This window comes from Ranitomeya imitator, chromosome 2 (assembly GCF_032444005.1).
Source record: "Ranitomeya imitator isolate aRanImi1 chromosome 2, aRanImi1.pri, whole genome shotgun sequence".
NCBI lineage: Eukaryota > Metazoa > Chordata > Amphibia > Anura > Dendrobatidae > Ranitomeya > Ranitomeya imitator.
Window position 1 is genome coordinate 192,907,783 of NC_091283.1, and position 24,713 is coordinate 192,932,495.

General features: G+C 42.6%; 1 protein-coding gene across 3 annotated transcripts in view; it reads left to right on the top strand.

Annotated features, from left to right (window-relative positions):
* The first annotated feature begins 6,017 nt into the window (after window positions 1-6,017).
* Window positions 6,018-24,713, top strand: part of L1CAM (L1 cell adhesion molecule) — a 239,759-nt gene continuing 221,063 nt past the window's right edge. For all 3 annotated transcript variants that reach the window (XM_069748430.1, XM_069748432.1, XM_069748431.1), the window contains exon 1: window positions 6,018-6,180. In XM_069748430.1, the coding sequence (XP_069604531.1) occupies window positions 6,033-6,180 (148 nt within the window). In that variant the 5' untranslated portion in view covers window positions 6,018-6,032. The remainder of the gene's footprint in view (window positions 6,181-24,713) is intronic.

Consider the following 24,713-nt stretch of genomic DNA (forward strand, 5'->3'; position numbering starts at 1 on the left):
CTATGTACCCCATGACAACCTTTTTTCAACACTCAGTGGGCAGGAAATTATTCATGCGTTAATTTATACATAAGCTTCTGATCAGCAAGGACTATGAACTTATGTCTCCACGTTCAAAGGCAGTTGCTCTACCACTGAGCCACAGCTTGTAATGAGAGCCAGGAGAGAATTTGGTCATCATGACCTATGTTGCAGGCGCTGAATCCAACATATATATCCATAGAGATACATTGAATATATAACAATGTATTTCTATGGTCCCTGTATACTGAGGTGAAGAAAAATATTGATCCCCATATCTACCCCCACATAGGCCTGCAATCTCCATATCTAACCCCCATATAGTCCTGCAGCCTCCATTTCTACCCCCACCACATATCCCTGCAACCCCCATATCTATCCCTCACATAGGCCTCCAACCTCCATATGTGCCACCACATGGAGGTCTGCAATCTTACATAGGTCTGCCACTTCTAGCCCCCACATAGGCCTTCAACCCTATATCCCACCCATATGTAAGCAGGCGGGGGGGGAGGCAACTCGCCGTCGGAGACACCTGCGCACTATGGGGGCCCGGTGACTGTGCTAGTGCAAACACCCGCGAGTGGGACCCTCTTCTTGATCAGGGTCCCGGCACTTGTGATACTTACCTCTCCCAGCTCCACCGCTGCGGCGTTTGATGACTGTGACTTTCAGGTCAGAGAGAGTAATGGCGTCACGTCTGTGCGCCCTCTGCCTGAGCAGTCACAGTTCAGAGAGCTGGAAGATGACGAAGCAGAGCAGCAGCCAGCTGTTCAACCATGGGCACCTGCCAGTATCCACTGGTCATAACCAGGGACAAGAAATACTTCGCCTTTCCCAAAGCAGATAACAGCTCCTCGATTCGGGGTAGTGGATAGGAGTCCCGCACCGTACAGACATTCAGTTGTCGGTAATAGACACAAAAGTGCATGGTTCCATCCTTTTTCTGGACTAAAACGATGGAAGCTGTCCACGGGCTCTGACTCTCCTGCATGATTCCACTCTGCAGCATGTGAGCCAGCATCTCCTTTACCTCTTTGTATATCGGAGGTGGTATCTGCCGATATCTCTCCCGGATCGGGGCAGCACTTCCTATAGGAATTTCATGGGTTACAGTCGTGGTACACCCAAAGTCATCTTCATGATGAGCGAAGACCTCCTGGTAGTGCACTGGAGCACAGCTTACACCTGTTGCACTTGTTGCGAGGAGAGTCCCATCAGTTCAGCCCGCATATGTTGCAGAATTTGGCAGCCGTCCTTCAGGCCTCCAGTCGGATGTTCCAGCATCATCGTGATGGCTAGGGTCCAGGGGTCCCCTTACATGGCTGCCAATTGTACGGCTTCCGTTTTTATCATGTCTTCCGGCATTCCCAACACCTGAGCCACTTCACTTTTAGTCGAGAAGGTGAGATCTTCGTCCCCCAGATTGACGCACTGCACTACCACGTTACCATCATGGACTGTGGCTAATGTCCGAGCGACGAGGAGTCCCGAGGGTATCTGATCCACTACAGTTGTCTCGATCTGCACCTCCACCCCTTTGAGAGGCGTACAAGCCCCTACTGGCAATGTGAGCATGGTCTGACCAGGCGGTAGAGTGAGTTTAGCTGTTGCAGGGACTATCACCTTTCCTAGAACCTTCCCTTTGCTTGACGTTTCCTGGGCCTCTTCAACCTATATCAATTGTTGAAACATCTTCATCTGGGGGGGTGCGTGGACACCATTTGTCCAGAAAAGCATCTTGTGACTCCCTGATCAAGAGGGTTCGGAGTTCCTTCAGCACTTTCATTCCCAGAGTCACCGTAGGACCGCTGCCAGTGCCGCTGGCGACTAACACGACTCCTTTCTGGCCCACATCATTGCCACATACCATAATCTGCATCCAGACCACCCCTGCGACTGGGATGGGCAACTGATTGGCTGCCGTCAGCTTGCTTACTGGGCCCCATTCTGGCCGCATCACCTGAGGAAAATAACATCTGAATTGTGTTTCCGGCGTGGTGGTTACCTGTGATCCAGTATCGACCAGACAGCGAACGGCTCATCCACTCATCTGAGCCCATTCGAGGGGACTCATAGAAATTAAACATTTGGGACTGCCTTCTCTCCTCCTTGGTCTTTCAGGCTCCGGGCGGCATCTCCCAGCCACGGAGCCCACTAGTTCAATGGCCACCGAGCTAGGGGGCGCCCTCGTCTCGCGCACCCTCGGGCATAGTGTCCGGTGTCCCCACACTTGAAACAAGTCGGATTTCTCTCTGTGTGGAGTTGTCCCATTTCTTGGCACTGTTCAACTAGCAAATGGGGCTCGGAGTCACTCCTGTCTCTAGGCACCTTCGAGGCTGCAGCAGGGGCTCCTCTTAGGCTGGACCACTCTTCTCGTATGTCTCGCATTTCCTTCCGGATCTCTCGGGCCCTTTCTGGTTCTTTTGCGGGCGAGGTGGGTACCCCATTGCTCTGGACCATCCCTGCTAAGGCTGCTGTCCTCTGCTCCCGCTCTCTTTCGCGTGCTTCTGCCCCAGCTTCTAAGAAGGTCATGCACGGCCTAGCACGCAGGCACTTCTGCAAAGCTTGCTTATTAGTGATGTGTCTCTAGGGCCCGCCACGAACTGGTCTCTCAATATGACATCAGGGGGCCTTACTCCTATTACCCCCACATCATACCACCGGGCAGTATGCGTGTGTATCTCTTGTAACGCTTTAATGTATTGCGTCACTGACTCCTCCCTTTGGATACGGCTGAACAAGTGCATCCGCAATTCTCCAACATTGGTGGGGTCTCCATGCATCTCTTCCAGAATCTTGAACACCTTGGTCAGCGTGTCCTGTTCATAGGGGGGGAGGGGGGGGGGGGGGGGCGAAACATCACAGAACATCTGGCCTCACCGTCCAGGGCCATCATAGCAATCTCTGCCTGCATGGCAGGAATTACAGGATGCATCCTTAACGTGCCTTTAACTCGCTCAGGGCAGTCCCACAGCATAATATTACTCCCCGTAAATTTAGGGAGATTGCTGAGCATGGCCCCCAGCGGCAAGCTGGACTTTGGGGCACCCATGACAGCTTGGTCTGCTGCCTCTGCGCACGTGAACTGCATCCTGCCGACTACACCAAATGTAAGCAGATTCGGAAATGCAGTAACGCAGGGATTGCAGAACAATGCTGTATAACAATATTATTTAATTTTGAACAAAAGAATGAAACTGATCTCCTCGCAGGGAGTTAATAAACATTAAACAAGAATCAAGGGGGTTAAAGAGTTAACACGACAGTCTAATATTTAAATGGCACTTATCGTAGTCTTCTCTGATCCTCATCAACATACAGTCTGATGGTAGTTAGAGTACAAGCAACTGCCGACATGGTGACCTCAGATGAATCCCAAATAAAATCACGGTCCATCTTTTGGTGGCAACAGGCAGTCACCAGTTTTGCCCGCTGAGCCCTTAGTCCATAAATCTGTGCAGCCGAAGTGGGGATCGCTACAAGAGTCTATGTCTAACTCGGGTGCTGCTGCGCATCTGTCAGAAATGAGGAACACACCTCAGGGTCCTGCACCTGGCCCCCGCTCGCCCGCGTGAGCACTGTACTCTGCTTAGCCGGGTGCACAGCATTCTACACACCCACTGTCTCACTGGAGTGTTCGCGCAAGTTCTGCTGAGGCACATCTCCACACTGCCTCTGTAACTGCGGAGTGCACCGCATACCTCTCTATGCTCTTCCCACGCTTCCTGTACACTACCCAGCTTTGCCACGCCCCCTCTACCAGGGTCATGGGACCTGTCCGGCCCCCCATTCTTTCTCCCCGGCAACACTGGACGCAGCCTCGACAGTTCCGGACGCGGCATGACGTAGATTCCCACAGCTCGGTCTTCCTCCTTACACATGTACAGGATAGATAGTTTACAGTAGTAACTGAATGTTTGCATTGCCAAAAGAAAGCCTACTCAAAAGTCACTTAGGGACTACTGTTCCCCTTGTGGACAATGTCAGTATTCATAGGTAAACGTAAAGGTCAGGCAACGCTATCTGTGAAAAAATTAAGCAAATTAGCTCATGGATGAAGAATACAGCTCAATGTCCAACTGATTAATAAGCCTTGCTACATGACTTATAGGGTGGTTACCTCTGCCGCGCCCCCACGTAAGGGCAATGGGGTACTCGGTACCGGGTCCTTCAGTTCCCTCAGCTGGGATGTCACAGTGGCCCGACCCGGACCGTGGCCCTATGAGGGGCGCCCAAATTAAGATAGGGCTCAAATAGTTTATAGATGATGGTAGTGTTCGTGACGCCACCTGTGGTATTTGGTCAGGGTGACCGACGCTGCTTAGAGGTCCGCTGGGCTGATGGAATGGCAGCTGGATGGTATACCTTCCCACAGGTGAAGTATGTCCCCAGGGCTTCCCAGAAGTGTAGATGTTGATGGTAGATGGTGCAAGGCACGGTGAATAACGAGGACACAATGGCTGCAGTCTCTTTACCTTTACTGAAGGCTTCAGCATCCACAGTCCAGAGTGCCGGATAACAGGGTAGGCAGAATCCGGCCGGTCTGATGGCAATTCCAGAGTCCCCTTATCCAGGTGGAAATCAGTAGCCTTCTCCTTGCGTACAGTAATGTAGTAGGTCCCTACGTGCATTAGCTCCCATGGGGTCCTCACTCTTGTTACTCTTCTCTCTGTCCCTCAGATGGATAGGACAAACCAGTATGATGGCCCCTCCTCCGCGTTGCCACCTTGTCTGCTTAGGTTCTTAGGTCAGGCAGCCAACTTGGAATCGACTGTCGTGCCGGTCTCTGAAGTAAAGTGTAGAGTCTATTACTCTCTCGGTGTTCCGGCCACCGGTTCTGCGCTCAGTGGGAGGCAGCCTGCTTCTAGCTGGTCTCCCACTGGTGTTATACTCCTGTTGCTATGACTTCTGTGCTCACTCACTACGGCACACTTCCTTTCTTGTCCTTTCTTAGGAGTCTGACGCATGGGTTGCAGGCACAGCTCCATATCCTTCTTTTCCTTTCCTGGGCCGAGCCCAGTCTGCTCCTCTCCTCCTCCTAAACAGTCTGACTTCCTAACCAAACCCCCAGTTTTACCCAAGTGTGAGGAGTGGCCTAATAGATAGAACCTTTTGCTCCCCCTGGTGGCCGGCGTGTGAAGTGTGTGTGTGGCTGTGATACCTGGCAGGGTGAACTCCTTCGGTGCCATCAGATGTAACATCGCTTCCCCCTGGTGGAAGAACGACATTACTGCAACGACCAGGACTCTGGGGCGCTGCACCTCCAAAGGAGGCACCAAAGAGCAAGCAAAGGAGAACACATTTGCATACTTATTATAACTAGAACCCCCCCTTTAAGTACATTTTTTGGTTATTAATCTGTAGTATCCAAAATGAATACTGTATATTTCTACCTTCCTTCTAGCAAGATATTAAGGTTTAGGAATAGGTCATCGCTTGACGTCCATCTCTTGACCACTACACATCCCTTGAACCTCAATGGCCCCAATGCAAAATCTCCACCAGGGTCCCCAATCATGACGAGTCTAATAGTACTGAACTTCTCACATGGACCAAAGATACCTTTTGGGCCTTCCTAGACTTGCTTAGATGCTTTCCTGCCTGACTCCATTCCAAGAAGGAAATATTACGGTTTTGATGAGCAGCGAGTGACGGTTATGAGCGGAGCACTACCTGGGCCATAAATTATGCACGTTATCAGATACACATTGTCTTTTTTTTTTTTAAGTATCGCCAAACCATCAGAGTGGAGCTTGTGATATCAGATCAACCACTAAATAATGAATGGAGTCATTAGCCAAATGTATCGAGGCTTGGACCGTTACCCAACCTTCCACGCCTCCCCGCTCTCACATACGCTGACCATCTTGGCAGCAGGTAGATAGGATGGTGGATGTTCTGCCAGATGTTTTTTTTTTTTTAGGATGTGAGTGATTTGTACTGTGAGGTTCCCAGTCTGTACCCTGCAGCATCAGAGAGAGGAGGAGCAGAGCGTCCAGGCTCGGTGGATGATATCACTGTGTAGCTCTCTGCTCCTCTCAAATCCACAGCTGCAATCCTGCTGCTCCCCTCGCCTCTATTCGAAAGGCAAGCACACCCAGAGCGAGGAGGGGAGGCACACGCCGCTGACATCCCTTTTGTTCCTTCTCCGACCAGGTAGGCTGTGATGCACTGAGTGGCATCCACATCCGTACGCCATTCGATAGGGTGTATGGGATCACGGCGGGTGAGCCATGGCAGCGAATGAACCTGCCCGCTCTCATTTGCACGCGATCGCATTGTTTGCTTCCTTCAACGTCCCTTCGTTGGAAGCGATGAGATACAATACGTATCTCCCTTAGGGTTGCACTCGCTCTGCTACAATGCAACGGTACAGTGCGTGCAAGATTCGAAAAATGGTATATGATCCTATAAGGCATGTGTACCCCTAGAGAGGATGGCAACGTGAAGAGGCGCCACTTCGTATTACAGGATCTCCACCTATCCATGGACGTGTCTATATGGGCGTGTGTGTATGGCGACAATGTATGTCGTAGCCCTTCACATGTATGGAGGCCGATAGATAAGAATTATCCCTGCAGATTCCCATCATTTTTGGGGGCCTCTTCAACCATTTTTATACAACCTGAGATTGATTTATTTATCTGCGTAATATCGGATTGAATATTTTATAGAATGTCATCGCATCGTTTCAATTTTAATCTATAGAACGTAGAAATAAATGCTGATTAAAAAAAAAAAAGAAGGGAAAAAAGTCAGATTGTAGAAAAATGGTGAAGGGACCGATGTATGACGTCGGCAGATGCTTACAGGGTCGGGGGATGGGATTAAGTTTTCTCCAGCGGGATGTGAAAGATAACAGTGGACCCCATTCATAAACGTGTACCGGAGGGCTCTCCTCAATCATCCAATTAACCCCATCATTTCTTACCAAGCACAGGAACCGCTGGGAACCCTACGCGACGAGGCTCCCTGTCGATTCTCGCAGCCTCGTGTTTTAGGCATTCTATAGGGGGCTTATTGAGTTGTATAGGGGGAGATTGGACAGCTGGCCGCTCCCGGTGACTGCGCGGAGGTATTCTCAAGGTTACGTATTGTTACTGGAAGCTGGGCACAGCCGTATAGGAGGGAGCGGTGCTGGGCAGTGGCCTTCACCGTCCTTTACTTGACCAGGTGAGGTTGGTGGTCCCCACGTGACTGCCGGCTCGTCTACTAGTGGGTAGATCTGGTTATCCACAGCAGCTTTCCTCAGCTGTAATTAGCCAGAAAGTAAAAAGTGTTAGGTTCTGAATTTACCAAAATCACAGAAAACAGGGGCAAGGAATGTGTCACAAGCAAAATAACAAGCAAAAGCCACAATTTAGTCACCGCCGGGCGAGAGGTGGTGACATCACGTCCATCATTCACGTGACTGCTGCAGCCAATCACAGGCATCGGTGGGGATGCATGCGTGTACAGCACATGACCGCTGTGAGCAGTGATCGGCTGCAGCACTCACATTCGTGATGGACAGGACGTCATTATAGGGCTGGCAGGAACCATGGGAGTGGCAGGGCATCACATAGGCCAGGAATGGTTATTTTATCATTCTTACAGATTTCCTGCTCTCACGACATTTTTTAAAATTCGAGAAAATCCGTCACATTTTTTTGGTGATTTATTTGGTTGTCACTTTTGAAATAGGAAAGGTGTTATAAAGATTGTAGCTTTCAAGATGGAAACAGGATCTATCTATCATCTATCTATCTATCTATCTATCTATCTATCTATCTATCTATCTATCTATCTATTTATCTATTATCTATCTATCTATCTATCTATTATCTATCTATTATCTGTCTATCTATCTATCTATTATCTATCTATTATCTGTCTATTATATATATCTATGTATCTATCTATCTATCTATCTATCTATCTATCTATCTATCTATCTATCTATCTATCATCTATCTATCTATTATCTATCTATCTATCTATCGCTCTATCTATTATCTATCTATCTATCTATTATCTATCTATCTATCTATCATCTATCTATTATCTCTCTATCATCTATCTATCTATCTATCTATCTATCTATCTATTATCTATTTATCTATTATTTATCTATTATCTATCATCTATCTATTATCTATCTATCTATTATCTATCTATCTATTATGTATCATCTATCTATCTATCTATTATCTATCTGTCATCTATCTATCTATCTATCTATCTATCTATCTATATATTATGTATCATCTATCTATCTTTCTATCTATCTATCTATCTATCTATAGATCTATCTATCTAGGTATCATCTCTCTATCATCTATCTATCTATCTATAGATCTATCTATCATCTATCTATCTATCTATCTATAGATCTATCATCTATCTATCTATTTATCTATCTATCTATCTATCTATTATCTATCTGTCATCTATCTATCTATTATCTATCTGTCATCTATCTATCTATCTATCTATTATGTATCATCTATCTATCTATCTATTTATCTTTCTATCTATCTATGTATCTATCTATCTATAGATCTATCTATCATCTATCTATCTATCTATTTATCTATCTATCTATTATCTATCTGTCATCTATCTATCTATCTATCTATCTATCTATTATCTATCTGTCATCTATCTATCTATCTATTATGTATCATCTATCTATCTATCTATCTATCTATCTATCTATCTATCTATCTATCTATCTATCTATAGATCTATCTATCTATTATCTATCTGTCATCTATCTATCTATCTATTATGTATCATCTATCTATCTATCTATCTATCTATCTATTTATCTATCTATCTATCTATCATCTATCTATCTATCTATCATCTATCTATCATCTATCTATTATCTCTATCTATCTATCTATCTATCATCTATCTATTATCTCTATCTATCTATCTATCTATCTATTATCTATCTATCTATCTATCATCTATTTATCATCTATCTATTATCTCTATCTATCTATCTATCATCTATCTATTATCTCTATCTATCTATCATCTATCTATCATCTATCTATCATCTATCTATCTATCATCTATCTATTATCTCTCTCTATTATCTATCTATCTATCTATCTATTATCTATCTATCTATCTATCTATCTATCTATCTATCTATCATCTATCTATCTATCTATCTATCTATCATCTATGTATTATCTCTATCTATCATCTATCTATCCATCAATCTATCATCTATCTATCTATCTATTATTTATCATCTATCTATCTATCTATCTATCTATCTATCTATCTATCTATCTGTCATCTATCTATCTATTATCTATCTGTCATCTATCTATCTATCTATCTATTATGTATCATCTATCTATCTATCTATTTATCTTTCTATCTATCTATGTATCTATCTATCTATAGATCTATCTATCATCTATCTATCTATTTATCTATCTATCTATTATCTATCTGTCATCTATCTATCTATCTATCTATCTATTATCTATCTGTCATCTATCTATCTATCTATCTATCTATTATGTATCATCTATCTATCTATCTATCTATCTATCTATCTATCTATAGATCTATCTATCTATCTATTATCTATCTGTCATCTATCTATCTATCTATTATGTATCATCTATCTATCTATCTATCTATTTATCTATCTATCTATCATCTATCTATCTATCTATCATCTATCTATCATCTATCTATTATCTCTATCTATCTATCTATCATCTATCTATTATCTCTATCTATCTATCTATTATCTATCTATCTATCATCTATTTATCATCTATCTATTATCTCTATCTATCTATCTATCATCTATCTATTATCTCTATCTATCATCTATCTATCATCTATCTATCATCTATCTATCTATCATCTATCTATTATCTCTCTCTATTATCTATCTATCTATCTATCTATCTATCTATCATCTATCTATCTATCTATCATCTATGTATTATCTCTATCTATCATCTATCTATCCATCAATCTATCATCTATCTATCTATCTATTATTTATCATCTATCTATCTATCTATCTATCTATCTATCTATCTATCTATCTATCTATCTATCTATCTATCATCTATCTATCTAGCTAGCTATCATCTCTCTATCATCTATCTATCTATCTATCTATCTATCTATCTATCTATCTATCTATCTATCTATCTATCTATCTATCTATCTTTCCTCTCCATAAAGCTGAAATCATGAAGACTACCATGGGACATATTAACAGAGAACCTAGGGAAAATAGTAAGATGGCAGAGAGTTGTCGGTGTCCATCGTTGCTCAGTAATCTCAGCGTCTCTCAGGATGGATGTCTTCTCCTCTTTATGGAGGCTGCTTTCCATTTCTCACATGCTGATGATCAATAACTCTCTGGGTACACACTGTAGATATGACCACATGAGGGCACAGATTGTACATTGTACATGGGATCTGGGTGTCAGGCTACAGCTGGGGGTGGGTGGGAGAGAGACGCGATAACTGTTGCTTTAGTCTATTTTTACATGGATGCTGATAATTATTTCTAAGTAGGATTTACCCTTAAAGGGAACATGACAATGTGGTGAGGAGCATGATTTAGAGCAGATTGAGCTGAGCAGATAAATGTATAGTTTTGTGAAAAAAGCTTCAGCACAACGTGTAAATTGACTGATCTAAATTCTGGTCTGAGGAGTCCGGTGGGCGGTCCTAACCTCCTACTGGACTCCTCTAAGAGGAAAAAGAGCAGAGGTTTAGAGCATGACAAGACAAGTAATACTGAATATTTTCCCATAAAACTATATATCAATCTTCTCGTCTCCTCCTGCTCTATAACATGCAGTATTCAGAATGGACATTTTAATTTGACAATTTCCTTTTAAAAAAAAGCTAATTTATCGAAATATTTGGCCTGATGTTGTTGAAGGCCGTCTTCTTTCAGCTCATGGTTGGACTTAGATTACACAGGCTTACTTTGAGACCCAAGATGTTTCTGTAACGTAACCCAAATGGATGGATGAGGGTGCGTATGTCTACGTATCTTCTGTGCATGGTCAGATCTCTGCGGTGGAGCATCCTTCTGTTGACTCGAAATGTCTTCCAGTCAGAGGCGTTCTGTATAATGAGCGAGTCTGGATGTTTTGTTACCAAGGAGATGGGAAACCTGATTACTGGGACTGGGAATTGGGAAATGGGTGGAGAGAGATCATGTAAGATTGCTGCCAATACAAAGACTTGCTCTGTAATCTGGCCGCTCTCACTATCTGCGTGATGCTACCCAGAAGATGAGCCGGATGCCGATGCCAATGATTTTATTAAATTAATGAAGTCCACACAAATTATCTCTGTGTTTCTGCTGTGGGAAGTAAGGCTCTGTTCACATTTCTGTTTGTAATGGATCCGGTAGTAAAAAAAAAAAAGAAAAAAAAGAGGGATCAAAGACAAATGCAGCTTTTGGTTTCCGTTCCGCACCCCTTTTTGTTCCAGGTTGTTATAAGCGGTATCTCTGAGCCTCTCTAGTATCCTGGGCTCAAACGGATGACTATACATTCCCATCCTTTTCTCATAGACTTGAGTGTAAAGAAAAAAAACTGATCCGGCAGCTCTCTATACATTTGGCCAGATGTAAAGGTTGTGTTTTTGATCTGGCTAAAAAAATGGTTAGCCGCTGAATTATAATCAGACTGAAAAGATTTTAGGACATGTTGGTCCCCCGTGGATGGATCTGTTTTTTATTATGCCAAAATGGATTAAAAAAAAACGGAAATGAGTACGGAGCATATGAGCATAGCCTAAGAGAGCTTTAGAGGTTTACTATTGGTATCATTTAGCAGCATAGCACAGCTAGTGATGAGCGAGCGCTCGCTACTGCAGTTTGCATTGGGTGCTCGGGTACACACTGAGTATGGCGGGTGCTTGAGCAACATGATCGAGTCGCCTCCCTGCATGTTTCCCGGCTGTTAGACAGCCAACAAACATGTGGGGATAGCCTGCCTTCCACCTTTATTGGCTGTCTAGCAATCGCAAAACATATGTGGTGGGGACTTAAGCATGCCGGTGTGTAGCCGAGCACCCCAGACACTTCAGTAGCGAGCACTTTCGCTCATCACTAGTCACGACATATTAGTAGTAGATTAACCTCTCACCCCAAGCATACCTACTACATCGACTTCATCATCCTCAAAGGGATCAATTCAGCTCTGCTACATCTGTGGTAAATGGAGATGTTCCATTGGCCGTGGTTTACTATATGTGATAATCTATCCCTAGGATATGCCACATTTAGGTGAACAGTGACATTTTGACTACCGGTGCCATCAGGGATCATGGGAATGAAAGCACCATAGGTGCTGTTATAATGGGGTGCATCGGGGCTATGGTGCCTAAGGGTTTCCATAGCTACCGTACTAATAATGGTTTACGTGATCATTCATCCGCCAGTTATCCATATACAGGAGTGTTCCTGTGTCCTCTACATTAATGCCACGGCCAGAGTTCGTATTTTTCTAAAAATAACTAAAAAATCAGACATGCTGGATCCTTACCTCTTCCTACATCATCAGTCTGGGTACAGTCGGGAGGCCTCCATTAGACACACATTAGACTGTCAGCAGAGCCGGCCGCTATTGATGGGTTTGGCCAACATATGGGGGTATAAAGGGGGACCAAATAAGAAGACATCAGTATTATACAGTTGCCGCTGATCAAGTCACTGCTTTAACTTTATCACACTCATAACATAATGTCTTTGCACCCCCACAATTGCCAGGACCGGTGGGTGAATACATCCCCTCTAGCCATGGCCCCGTCATGTATTCTGCTCTAGAAAATTACATCCAAAATCTGGTTATGAACCAAAACTAAGCTACGTGTTCTCTTTACTCATCTGTTCTTGTCAAATAACGCGTCTTGAAAGAGCCTTAAAGGGATTTTCCATAACAGATTATTGAGGATATCAATGTTTTGTTATATCCGTAGTGGCCTGACCCCTGGCTATTAGAAGTAGTGTTTTTCCAGAAACAGCAGCATAGCCATTCATCAGGCTAACCAACTTTCAGGATATCTGGGAGGTCTCTGACCACATAAATTCTTAGCCCCTTTGTTAAGTCATGCCCATTCCACTCCCCACTACTCTATACCCCATTATTTTCTCCATGGGGCTCTATCTCCATCAGCCCAGGGTCGCGCACACTAAATCTACTGGAGCGTCATCTTCCTTTAGGCTTCAACAGCGCTCAGGAAATTGTCATCTCTTCTTGGAGACTGAAAAGTCCCCTTTTTCCAGGAGCCTCTCGGACATCCCACTTTCCATTGGCAAGCTTGTGGCACATGCATCTGTGCCTGATATGGCAGCAAAACAAACACCATTCAGCTGAATAGGACTGAACTGTTCACCCAAAGATGTGGTCGAGTAATAGCCCCTTTATGCTACCGATCAGCAGGCGTCCTGTTGGGTCAGACCTCACAGATTAAATGTTCATTGCCTATCTTTAGGATGGGACACCGATTTTTAGTCTTGGAAAACTTCTTTAACCCCTATTCTTATTCGCCTGTAACTGAGTGCAAAGAAATATGGCTGTGGACTACAACATTGACTAAAAGATATCAACTGGAACATCAAGCGTTGGGTTATCCTTCCATGTAGCATGTCTCCTACATACTTCAAGATATTTCAACGCAACAAAAATGCAAAAAGCAGCACAATATAAATGGCCCTTCAGAGTGCAAAAGCAATATGGTTCTAAACACCCAAAAATACCAAAACCCGCAAAGATCTCTTGCTGCTTCAGTTGAGTAGCCCCCTAATTTTCCTCCACGGACCTTTCCACCATCCCAGTTCTGCCTCATATGTGTCTATATAAGTACCTCAACACGTTCACGTGGATGATAACATTGAAAAAATATTAGAAGAAGGCAGGGCCGGACTGGCCATCTGGCAATTCTGGCAAACGTCAGGTGGGCTGGTCCAGTTGTGGGCCGCATTTAATTATTCTGTTAACAGAATATAGGCCTATGTGCTTTGAATTGCCAGGGCTGAATTTCACTCCAAGTCCGTCCCAGGGAGAAGATATATATCTAAAACGCATCCGTGGAAGACAATGTGATAGTTTTTTTTGCCAGAAATTGTAGAAGTTTTGGAATCTTGGATTGTACTGGTAGATCTACGAGCCTGAACTCTTAGCTAAGAAGGTCGATTGTATGTAAAATTATTGTAGGAAACAAAGACGTGAACATATTGCATCTATGCTGCAGTCCATAATTTTGAAATCAATATCGGGCAGGCATGCTTACTCATGCTTTAAGAGACATCGTATGCTTCATCGTAAGTGCCAGATGGTTGAATGATCAGTCAAAAGCCAACAACTCCAGGCTTAAATGCTTACATTTATATTCCTTGTCATAACATCTTTGTGTTTTTGTTCTGATGAAGAAGCAGTGTTGCCCTGAAACAAACAAACAAAAATCCGTATTTTCAGCTATTTCTAAAAATTTATTGTATTGATATGCCGAAGGGTGCGCTACTAAAATACAATGGGGCAGATCTATCAATATGCTAGGGAAAGACGTTCTTCATGGTGTATTGCCTATAAACCAACACATGAGACCTCCTTGTATCGAAGACTTTAATAAATTGCGTTTTCGAGGATGTGTGGGGACAGTAGCTGAAATTTAATGTGCCTGTATCTTCTTCTCGTTTGGTGGGAGGAATGATGGGAAGCCCCCTATATACATCATGTTGTCTACCAGTCTTGGAGCAATAGGTACATTTGGCTGATATTACCCTAATGCGCATGGGCGGGTGAAATATCAGCTGTCATGGTAAATGTGGCTTGTCATGTCCCTTGTGTGGTTATTCTAGTAGGCACAGACATGTCAGGGTCTTGCTTTCTAAGGTAACGTGAGTGCCAATCATTAGTCTGACAGATATAGAAGGGAGAGGAGGGAGGAGACAGTAAAGAAGTGGCCATGTCTACTTGTATATAGGTAGGTGGTCGGTAAAATTAAAACTTAGTCCAGAATGGATGACTATGGTTGCAGCATCCTTTAGTTACAGAGGTATTCTTTGTAGAGTAATTTCATTGACAAACACAAGAATAATTCATATGGAGAGAGGAGAAGTGTTAGTAGACAGCCAGGAAGTGTCCATGTACACTTGTATGCAGGTGGGTGACTGGGAGACCAAAACACTCAACTCTTTAACTCCAAAATGGTTATAACATCATCATATTACAGGGATATGTTTTATAGAGTAAGTTGATTGACAAACATAAGACTGACAGATATGAGGAGAGGAAAAGTGTCAGGAGACAGTAAGGAAGTGTCCATGTAAACTTGTATGCAGGTGGGTGACGGGGAGACCAAAACACTCAACTCTATAACTCCAAAATGGATGACTATGGTCGCAATGTCCTTAAATTACAGGGATATATATGTTTTGTAGAGCAGCATGGTTGACAAACACACGATTGACAGATATGGGGAGATGAAAAGTGTTAGGAGACAGTAAGGAAGAGTCCATGTACACTTGTATGCAGGTGGGTGACCGGGAGACCAAAACACTCAACTCTATAACTCCAAAATGGATGACCATGGTTGCAACATACTTAAATTACAGGGATATATATGTTTTGTAGAGCAACATGGTTGACAAACACACGATTGACAGATATGGGAAGACGAAAAGTGTTAGGAGACAGTAAGGAAGAGTCCATGTACACTTGTATGCAGGTGGGTGACCGGGAGACCAAAACACTCAACTCTATAACTCCAAAATGGATGACCGTGGTTGCAACATACTTAAATTACAGGGATATATATGTTTTGTAGAGCAACATGGTTGACAAATGCAAGATTGACAAATATGAGGAAAGGAAATGTGTTAAGAGACAGTAAGGAAGTGTCCATGTACACTTGTATGCAGGTGGGTGACCGGGAAACCAAAAAACTCAACTCTGTATATCCAAAATGGTTGTGTAACATCCTCGTATTACAGGGATATGTTTTGTAGAGTAACATGATTGACAAACACAATAATGACCGATATGGGGAGAGGAAAAGTGTTAGGAGACAGTATGGAAGTGTCTATTTATACACGTAGTCAGGTAGGTGACCAGAAGAGCAAGACTCTCAGCTCTATGGCTATAAAATCGATAGACTATGGTTGCAATATGTTCTAATTGCAGGAATTTTCTTACCTGATTAACAGGAATGACAAATGTGAGACTGAGATACATGGGTAGAGGAGAAGAAGGAGACTACAGGGAAGTGTCTATGTGTACTTGTATGCAGGCGGGTGACCGGGAATCCAAACCTTTCAGCTTTGTAACAATTATTGACTATGAGTGAAATATCCTCTAATTACAGTAGGAAGTTGGTACTATAATGTAAAAGACATATATAACATAAAACTACAACTCTATAAAATACAACAAATATAGTAAATATATATTTAAGAAATAGGAAATGACTGAATCAACTGCCATGTCACGCCATGGCATCTTTGACACCACATCGCTGGTGCGAGTCCATCAGTTTCCCTAATTACATCGTGAACTACACATTTATTGGTAACCCAATCTTTGCCGATACCGTAGTACACATGTTACAGACTGCAGAGGTATCATTTACAATACACAGCACTTAATGTAACTAAAATAAAGCTTCTGAGCTTAGTCCTTCCAGCATGATGGTTGGAGATTGATCAAAGCTGGAGCAATGGTGGGTCCGGGGAAGTGAATGAATGACTTGTAGTCTATGTTGGATCTCTGGGGAGCACCGGCTGCCCACGTTCTGTGATTATTACACAGCTCGGTGCTTCCATGGGGCGGTGGCTCTTGGAAAAGGAGACACTTTGTTCATGTTCACTAGCAGGAGGTCTCAGTGAGCAGTTCGAGAGAAGATGAATGGATCTGGAGGACTATCGGAAGTTCATTTACTCTGTCCCCTTTTTTCGGCCTTCTGAATACAAATTCATGTACATGAGCAACAGTGCACCTGTGAAGTTACCATTTGCAATAGCAGTTGACTACACATCAGGAGACCATACACCGAGTGCATATTAATAATTAATTTTTAAAAATGCAGTGGCATCTGTCATAGTACCACCCATAAGGTCCTATCTTAATGGGGTTGTTCAGGTTTGGCACCAAAGTCTGCAGTCACTCTATGTGACTACAGACTTGTGAACCCTCACAACACGCACAATGCGCGCTGTCAGGATTTTCCGGTGACGGCGTTGAGACCAGGTGGACATGAGACTGCAAGTATTCAACACGCATACATCCAGCCACATTTTGACTTGATGTGCCTAACCGCCATCAATCCACTTGTATTGACCAACTGAGGCCATGCACGTCTATGTTGAATGTGGCCAGGAGTATCCCTTCGCTAGCACCAGAGAATCCTGACATGGTGCACTGTGCACGCTTTGAGGATTCACAAATCTGCAGCTAGATAGAATGACTGCAGACTTTCGTGCCAAACCTGGACAACCAGGCAAGAAGTGCACGCTTGCAAGATCTTTGCTATAGAGTATGTAAGTGCTGCTCTGAGGATGGCTGGATCTGACCAGGTTCAGGGCCCGGAGAGCATCCAGTTTGGACCAGCAGCACAAGCATGCGAATCTGTCAATTATTCAGAGGCACAGTGCAAAGTAGGAAGCCAGGAGCCAGGGGAGCGGTGCACTCCTGCAGATGGAAGATGAGAACAAACCTCAAATGGTCCTAAAATATATTTGAATTCTTTTTTTGCTGGTTCGCTACAATTTAAGATAAGGGGCTTACATTTCTCCACGTTATAATTGGAAACACAGAATTCTTTGTGATTCTACATCACCTGCAGAAATGGGGAGAAGTCTGAACTCAGATCTCCAGCCTTCTCCAGCCCCACCGGTATTACATGGGCGTGATATTAGAAATATCATCATTGCTTGAGACCCCTTTAGAAACCACAACGATACCTATGACCAAGGGGATATGATGTGGTGCTTGGCAAACTTTTTTTTTCTTAAAAAAATAGTCAAAACTGTGTCCGAAATTAAATCATAGCTTCAAATACCTAAATTCTAGGTCTGAGTTTAACCCCATTGATTAGTCAATGGTTAAAGCTTATGTTGGAGAACCCGCTTAAAGGGTTTTATGGTTGAAAGTAGAAGTTGGCACACCATGAATATCTGTTCTTAAGAAAGATTTCATATTGACCAAGGGGATTTTTGGGGGCCAAAGTCACTAATGAGCCAATGCTGTCTAGTTCGTCCTGAAATGATGGCCTTAAGGTTACTGGTGGCTTCACTAGAGGACCTCAAATAGAGATGCTTTGAGTATGGAGGATGCTGGATTGAGACAGTTTTACACTCATATTGATTGTTCTGTTGCCTTGGGAGAATCTGTAATCATTTACCAGCTCGCAGGACCCATAATATGTGCAAATAACTCCACCGAATAAAGGACAAAGTCTTCACGTGCCAAACATGGGCATGACTTGGTTCCGGCTCCTCGTGTGTAAAGTGAACCTTTCACTACTCCAACGTTGTCTCTTTTAGTTTATACTTGTATTTTTCATTAAATGAAAATTCTTAGGCACTAGTGAAGAGCGAATCTGCTGAAATCTGAATTCTCTCAAATTTACACCAAAAATTTGATTTCCATTGAATTTATTAGTCATAAATCCAATGTACCGTACATGAACATATGTAAGAAAATGTGAAAAAAATGTTTCTGTCCCACCGGGCGGTTCTGCTCCGGTCTGGTGACCGGCGTGGTCTCCTCTGGGCCATCTTTGGAATCTTCCTGCCATATCCACCACATTCTGGTACTCAGGATCATTGGCAACTTCTGGGCTGGTTAGACTGCAACGTTATGACGTTGTGTGATACATGTCACAATGTCCTGTGACGTCAGGACATCACGATTTAATCAGTGCAGAAGACACCAAATATGCCGGGCATTGGAAGAAGCCAAACATGGCATGGGTGACTGTACAAAAGATAGATGAAGGCCCGGTGAGAATTATTATTTTTTTTTTTAACCCCGTCCTAGAACTTCCTTTTAATCAAAAATAGTGTTTACTTTGTTGGATTCACATGAATCAAAACACAACAAGTATTCTGGCGAATCTGAATTTTTTTGTGTGAAATTCGAGGTAAATTCAATTAACTTTAAAGTGCATTGTGCTGTTCCTCATGGGTGTTACCATGTTATCAAAGGGGCGTGTCCTTACAGCACTGGATATGGTCAGCTCTGATTGGACTGCATCATAGTGTGCCATGACACACCCTCATCAGGTACCACCCAGTTGTCAATGTATTCATAGATTTCTAGGAGGAGAAACAAAGGAATGGCACAATGAGTTATAAGGATAAATGTTCCAGAATTGTTCGTTCGCCAAGAATACAAGAATTTACTAAGTCAGACAAAACGATTCTTCTATATATAGTTTTGGGGTGTCTATCTGTCTGACAAAAAATAGAGCTGGATACATCCTTTTTGGAGACACCAACGTTTGGTGTATGGCCTAAAACAAAATGTTGGACGAGTATCCACAAGGGCTCGTGTGCATTACCCTGGCATTGGGATCCATTATACCATGAGCATTTGCAGTTTCCAAATGACATAAGAGGTGAAGGGAGTGAGGAAAGGGAAGTAAGAAAATTTGAGAAGTGGCTTTTCAATGCCGTAGTATAAATCCAATCATGTCCCCATTGTATAATGACAGCAGGAATCAATCAGCGGCGTTACCCCAGGTGAGAGCGACACTGTGTTGCTAGGCAACAGAAGTCGTGTAGGAAACGCCACTCTCCGCTCTTATTGATTTCTGGGCACAAGAAGAACAGCAAACCCACGTGTGAACACTACTTTTGACCACATAAAACAGGTTTTCCTTGAAAACTGGGATTATGAAAACATCTTAATTACTGTAGTAGTAAAATATCTCTATCTATTCAAAGAAGCTTTATTGGCCGGACTAAATACACATTAGTTTTGCCAAAGCAAACGTAGAGTAGGGAATAGGGACTGTGGGGATGATGGATGGGGGCACATCTGGGTTGAGGGCTATCTATTAGAGATGAGCGAGCGTGCTCGTTGATAATCAGGTATCAGGATCCTGTGGTCTGGAACCGGCCCCTTTCCTGGAGCCACCAAGGCCCGAACCCAGGCCACAGCCTTCCCTGTTGGGGCTCTTGCGGACTGCGGATGAGAGAGCCAGGATCCAGGAACTGGTGAGCCGGCAGCGGGGTCTAGGCTGGTCGGAAGAACAAGGAGGTGAGCCAAGGCCAAAGCTGGGGAAATGCTAGCGCACTTCCCTGCCGCAAGGTACCGAGAGTTGGCATCCCAGGGGGAGGTTGTTAAAAACGACTAGCAGCAGAGATGAGGGTCCATCGAAGAGTTTGGCTCCCGTCATCACATCTCGTTCAACCAGAGGATAGCAGAGACTTAACTCTTATCTTTAAGGCTGCAAGAGCTGACGGCTGGAACCAGGGTCACGTTCTCAAAATAGAGGGGCAACATTGCTGGCATACAGTGGGTGTGATCCCAGAAAGAAGGGAGCAGGATGAACCCTTCTTGAGGCATGAGCGGGCCTGGGAGAGGCTCCTCGAGGTGGCTCAAGACAAGGATACTACTACCCCCAGAGATCAGACTGCCCTTGGGGTTTCCCACCTCCTATGCGGGAGCAGGTAATGGTGCAGGTGACACAGAGGTGATGTTACCTTTCCCTGAGGAAGCCGCAACTGCGATACGCGTGGGAGCCTACCCCACATCCCTTTTTCTTTTTCCCTCATCTCTCCTCTATCATTGCGCATATGGCCATAGCCTAATACCAGCACTTGGAGCCTAAAGGCGTGTGTATATCCTTGATCTAGGTACGCATGGACCTTATTATATCTAGTTGTTTTCTGATCCCCATGGCTCTAGTGTTTGTAGCCTTTTAGGCATTTACCACTTGTTTCTTGCTAGGACCTATTTTGGTCCTTGTTGTAGGTCTATATGGTACTGTGGTATTGGTAGGTTTACATATGCATACTGCATTTTTTGTTTTGACTTGAGAATTATATATATATTTTTTTTTTTTTGTTATACCGATCACATCAAATGTATACGGCTATATTCTGGGTAAGGCTGGTTTCACACTTGCGTTTCAAAACGCATGATGCGTTTTAAAAAAAACGCATGGTGAAAAAACGCATGTAAACGCGTGCAAACGCTGCGTTTTTTGACGCATGCGTTTTTGCATGTGGTGAAAAAAACGCAGCGTTTTGACGCGTTTACATGCGTTTTTTCATGCGTTTGCGTTTTTTAAACGCATGCAGATAAATGTGTGACAGCTGCCAATCATCAAAATAAAGTTAAAAACCCACTATAAACAGAAAGAGCTATGGTTAGGGTTAGGGGTAGGGTTAGGGGTAGGGATCCTAACCCTAACCCTAAAGGGATCCTAACCCTACCCCTAACCCTAATCCTAAAGGGATCCTAACCCTACCCCTAACCCTACTCCTAACCCTACCCCTAACCCTACCCTTAAAGAGATTAGGGTTAGGGGTAGGGTTAGGGGTAGGGTTAGGGGTAGGGTTAGGGGTAAGGTTAGGGGTAGGGTTAGGGTTGGGGTAGGGTTAGGGTTAGGGGTAGGGTTAGGGGTAGGATCACTTTATCAATTTTATGGTGTGGGGTGGTTTATCAGTGTGTTTTTATGTTGTTGTTTTTTAACAGCATGCGTTTTTAATGCATGCAAACGCATGCACAAAAAACGCATGCGTTCCCATTGACTCCAATGTGTTTTTTGACCCCCAAAAAACGCATGGAAACGCATGCGTTTTTTTGTGTCCAAAAAACGCCTCTCAAAAATACTACAAGTTGCATTTTTGAAAATGAACGCATGCAGTAAAAAAACGCAAGCGATTGAAAACGTGACCAAACGCGTACACAAAAAAACGCATGCGTTTTCAATGTTAAATATAGGGGATAAAACGCATGCGTTTTTTTGAGCAAAAAACGCTGCAGACAAAAACGCAAGTGTGAAACCACCCTTACTGCATCATATGACTATTTTGGTGGGGATAGGGATGTGGGTTGTCATTTTCCCCATATTAGGATATGACTTATGTATAGGTTTGTGCTGCATGTTGCACTTTTAAATGTTTTTAATCTTTTTTTCTGTGTGAAATGTTTTTGTACATGTTTTTCATATTTTTTGTATGCTTATCAATAAAACTGTGAGTTTTCTATATGTTGTGGTGCTCCCATATGTGTGGGTATGATCTTTTTTCTTTTTTGGGTTGATTGTAGTTTTTCGAGTCCATGGTGAGCCCCAATATCTTTGTATATAGCGGTGCCCTCCGCCTTCTTGAATTTATATGACACAGAGGGCTGTCGCCCATTTCTACATGCGGGGGCTCCAGTTCTACCAAAAGCCGGGTCACTTACAGCACAGGATCCTGGGAATTCGGGCTCCAGGAAGCAGGTAGAGGCGGTCCCCTCAGCCTCCCAAGGAAGGAGAAGATGCAGACACCTGAAAATGATTTCTGTATTACCTCCCTTATGCCTTATAATTTGTTACTGACTTTGAACTTTGTGCAAAGCCTTTATCTTTATGAGTGTAGGAATACAGCAACTGCACTTTAAAATTCTTTGAATGAGTCCCACCAGTTACTTGCTTTCTGGGGTCTATGGATGACTGGATGACCCTCCTTATCATTTTCTGATGGTTTTGCACCTTGTGCAAAGCTTTTATGAGTGTAGGAGTACAGCAACTACACTTAAAAAATATTTGAATGAGGCCCGCCAGTTGTTTCCTTTCATGGGTCTATGGTTGACTGTATGACTCTCCTTTATAATTTTTTCCTGGCTTTGAACTTTCTGCAAAACCTTTATGAATGTAGGCATAAAGCATTACACTTTAAAAATATTTGAATGAGGCTCGCTAGTTGTTTCCTTTCTGGGGTCTATGGATGACTGGATGACCCACCTTATAATTTTTTGGGGCTTTCCACTTTCTGTAAAGCTTTTATGAGTGTATAAGAACATCAACCAATCTTTCAAAATATTTACACTCAAGACATATATCTGGATTCAATTTCTCTTACATACAGTATTAAGTTCTTTGAGGTACTTTTCTGTGTTATATAACACTCCAAATAAGCATTGAAAAATTTGTCTGAATTCAGTTAGTGATCTATAGAGTATTATGTGTTTTCTGTGACATTAGGGTGCTATATAACAGTCCCAAAAACCATTTGAAAATTTGTCTGGATTCAATTAGTCATCTATAGAGTTTTATATGCTTTTTTTGACATTAGGGTGGTATATAACACTCTAAAAAAGCATTGAAAAATTTGTCTGGATGAAGTTAGTCATCCATCCAGTGTTAGGTGCTTTTTGTTAAAATTTGGTGGTACATAACGCAGCATACAAGCATTGAAAATTTAATCTGGATTCAATTTGTCATCCATAGAGTATTTGGTGCTTTCTGTGTAATTTCGCTGGTACATAACACTCCAAAAAAGCGTTGAAAAATGTGTATTTCAATTAGTTATCCATAGAGTATTACGTGCTTTGTGTTAAATTTCGATGGTATATAACACTCCAAAAAAGCATTAAAAATGTATCTGGATTCAATTTGTCATCCAGACAGTTTTAGTTGCTTTCTGTTAAATTTTGGTGGTATATAACACTCCAGCAAAGAGTTGAAAAATGTGTCTTAATATAATTAGTCATCCATAGAGTATTTGGTGCATACTATTACATTCCAGTGGTATATAACACTACAAAAAAGTGTTGAAAAAATGTGACTGGATTAAATTAGTCATCCATACAGTATCAAGTACTTTCTGTGACATTAGTGTGGTATATAATACTCCAAAAAAGCATTGAAAAATATGTCTGAATTCAAATAGTCCTCCATAGAGTATTAGTTGCTTTCTGATAAATTTTGGTGGTATATAATACTCCAAAAAAAGCGTTGAAAAATTTGTCTGGATTCAATGGCTCATCCAGACAGCATTACGTACTTTGTGTTAAATTTCAGTAGTATATAAAACAAAAAAACCTTCCCAAGGTTTCTATGGATTCAATTATTCATCCCTACAGTTTAACGTGGTTCCTGTTGCCTTATGGTCATATATAAAACAAAAAAAGTTCCAAAATTTTTTATGGATTCAATTAGTCATCCATACAGTTTACACTCAATCCAATAGGTAATCCAGCCCAGGCAGTCTCTTCAAAACTTTCAAATTTTATTAGAAAAATTCTTTAAAATAAGTAATCTATTCAGCATAGAAATCACAAGCCCCCAATGTGGGAGGAGTTCTATGGACAGACATGTTTCTAACCTAGCGGTTCTTAATCCTTGCATACCATCCTGGACAAAAAAACAACCTGATATACCACATCCTATCACAGCCATGTGATTGTTACCACATAATCACTAATAGTATTCTTCATCTGTTGAGAAATATCCATTATTTAGTTAACTCATTATATAAGCTAAATATATTTTCTTTTATAAAACACACATATACACGATAGACATCAAAAACAAAACAAAAAAATAAAGGCTGCAATAAATTTAGAAATGTATACATAAATGATGTCAAATCCTTTTTAATATTCATCCTAAAGGTGCTCTCGTTTGCAACATATACTGTAGATCCACCACGATTCCCTATTTAAAAGTTTTCTATGGTAGTCACCTCCTCTACATGG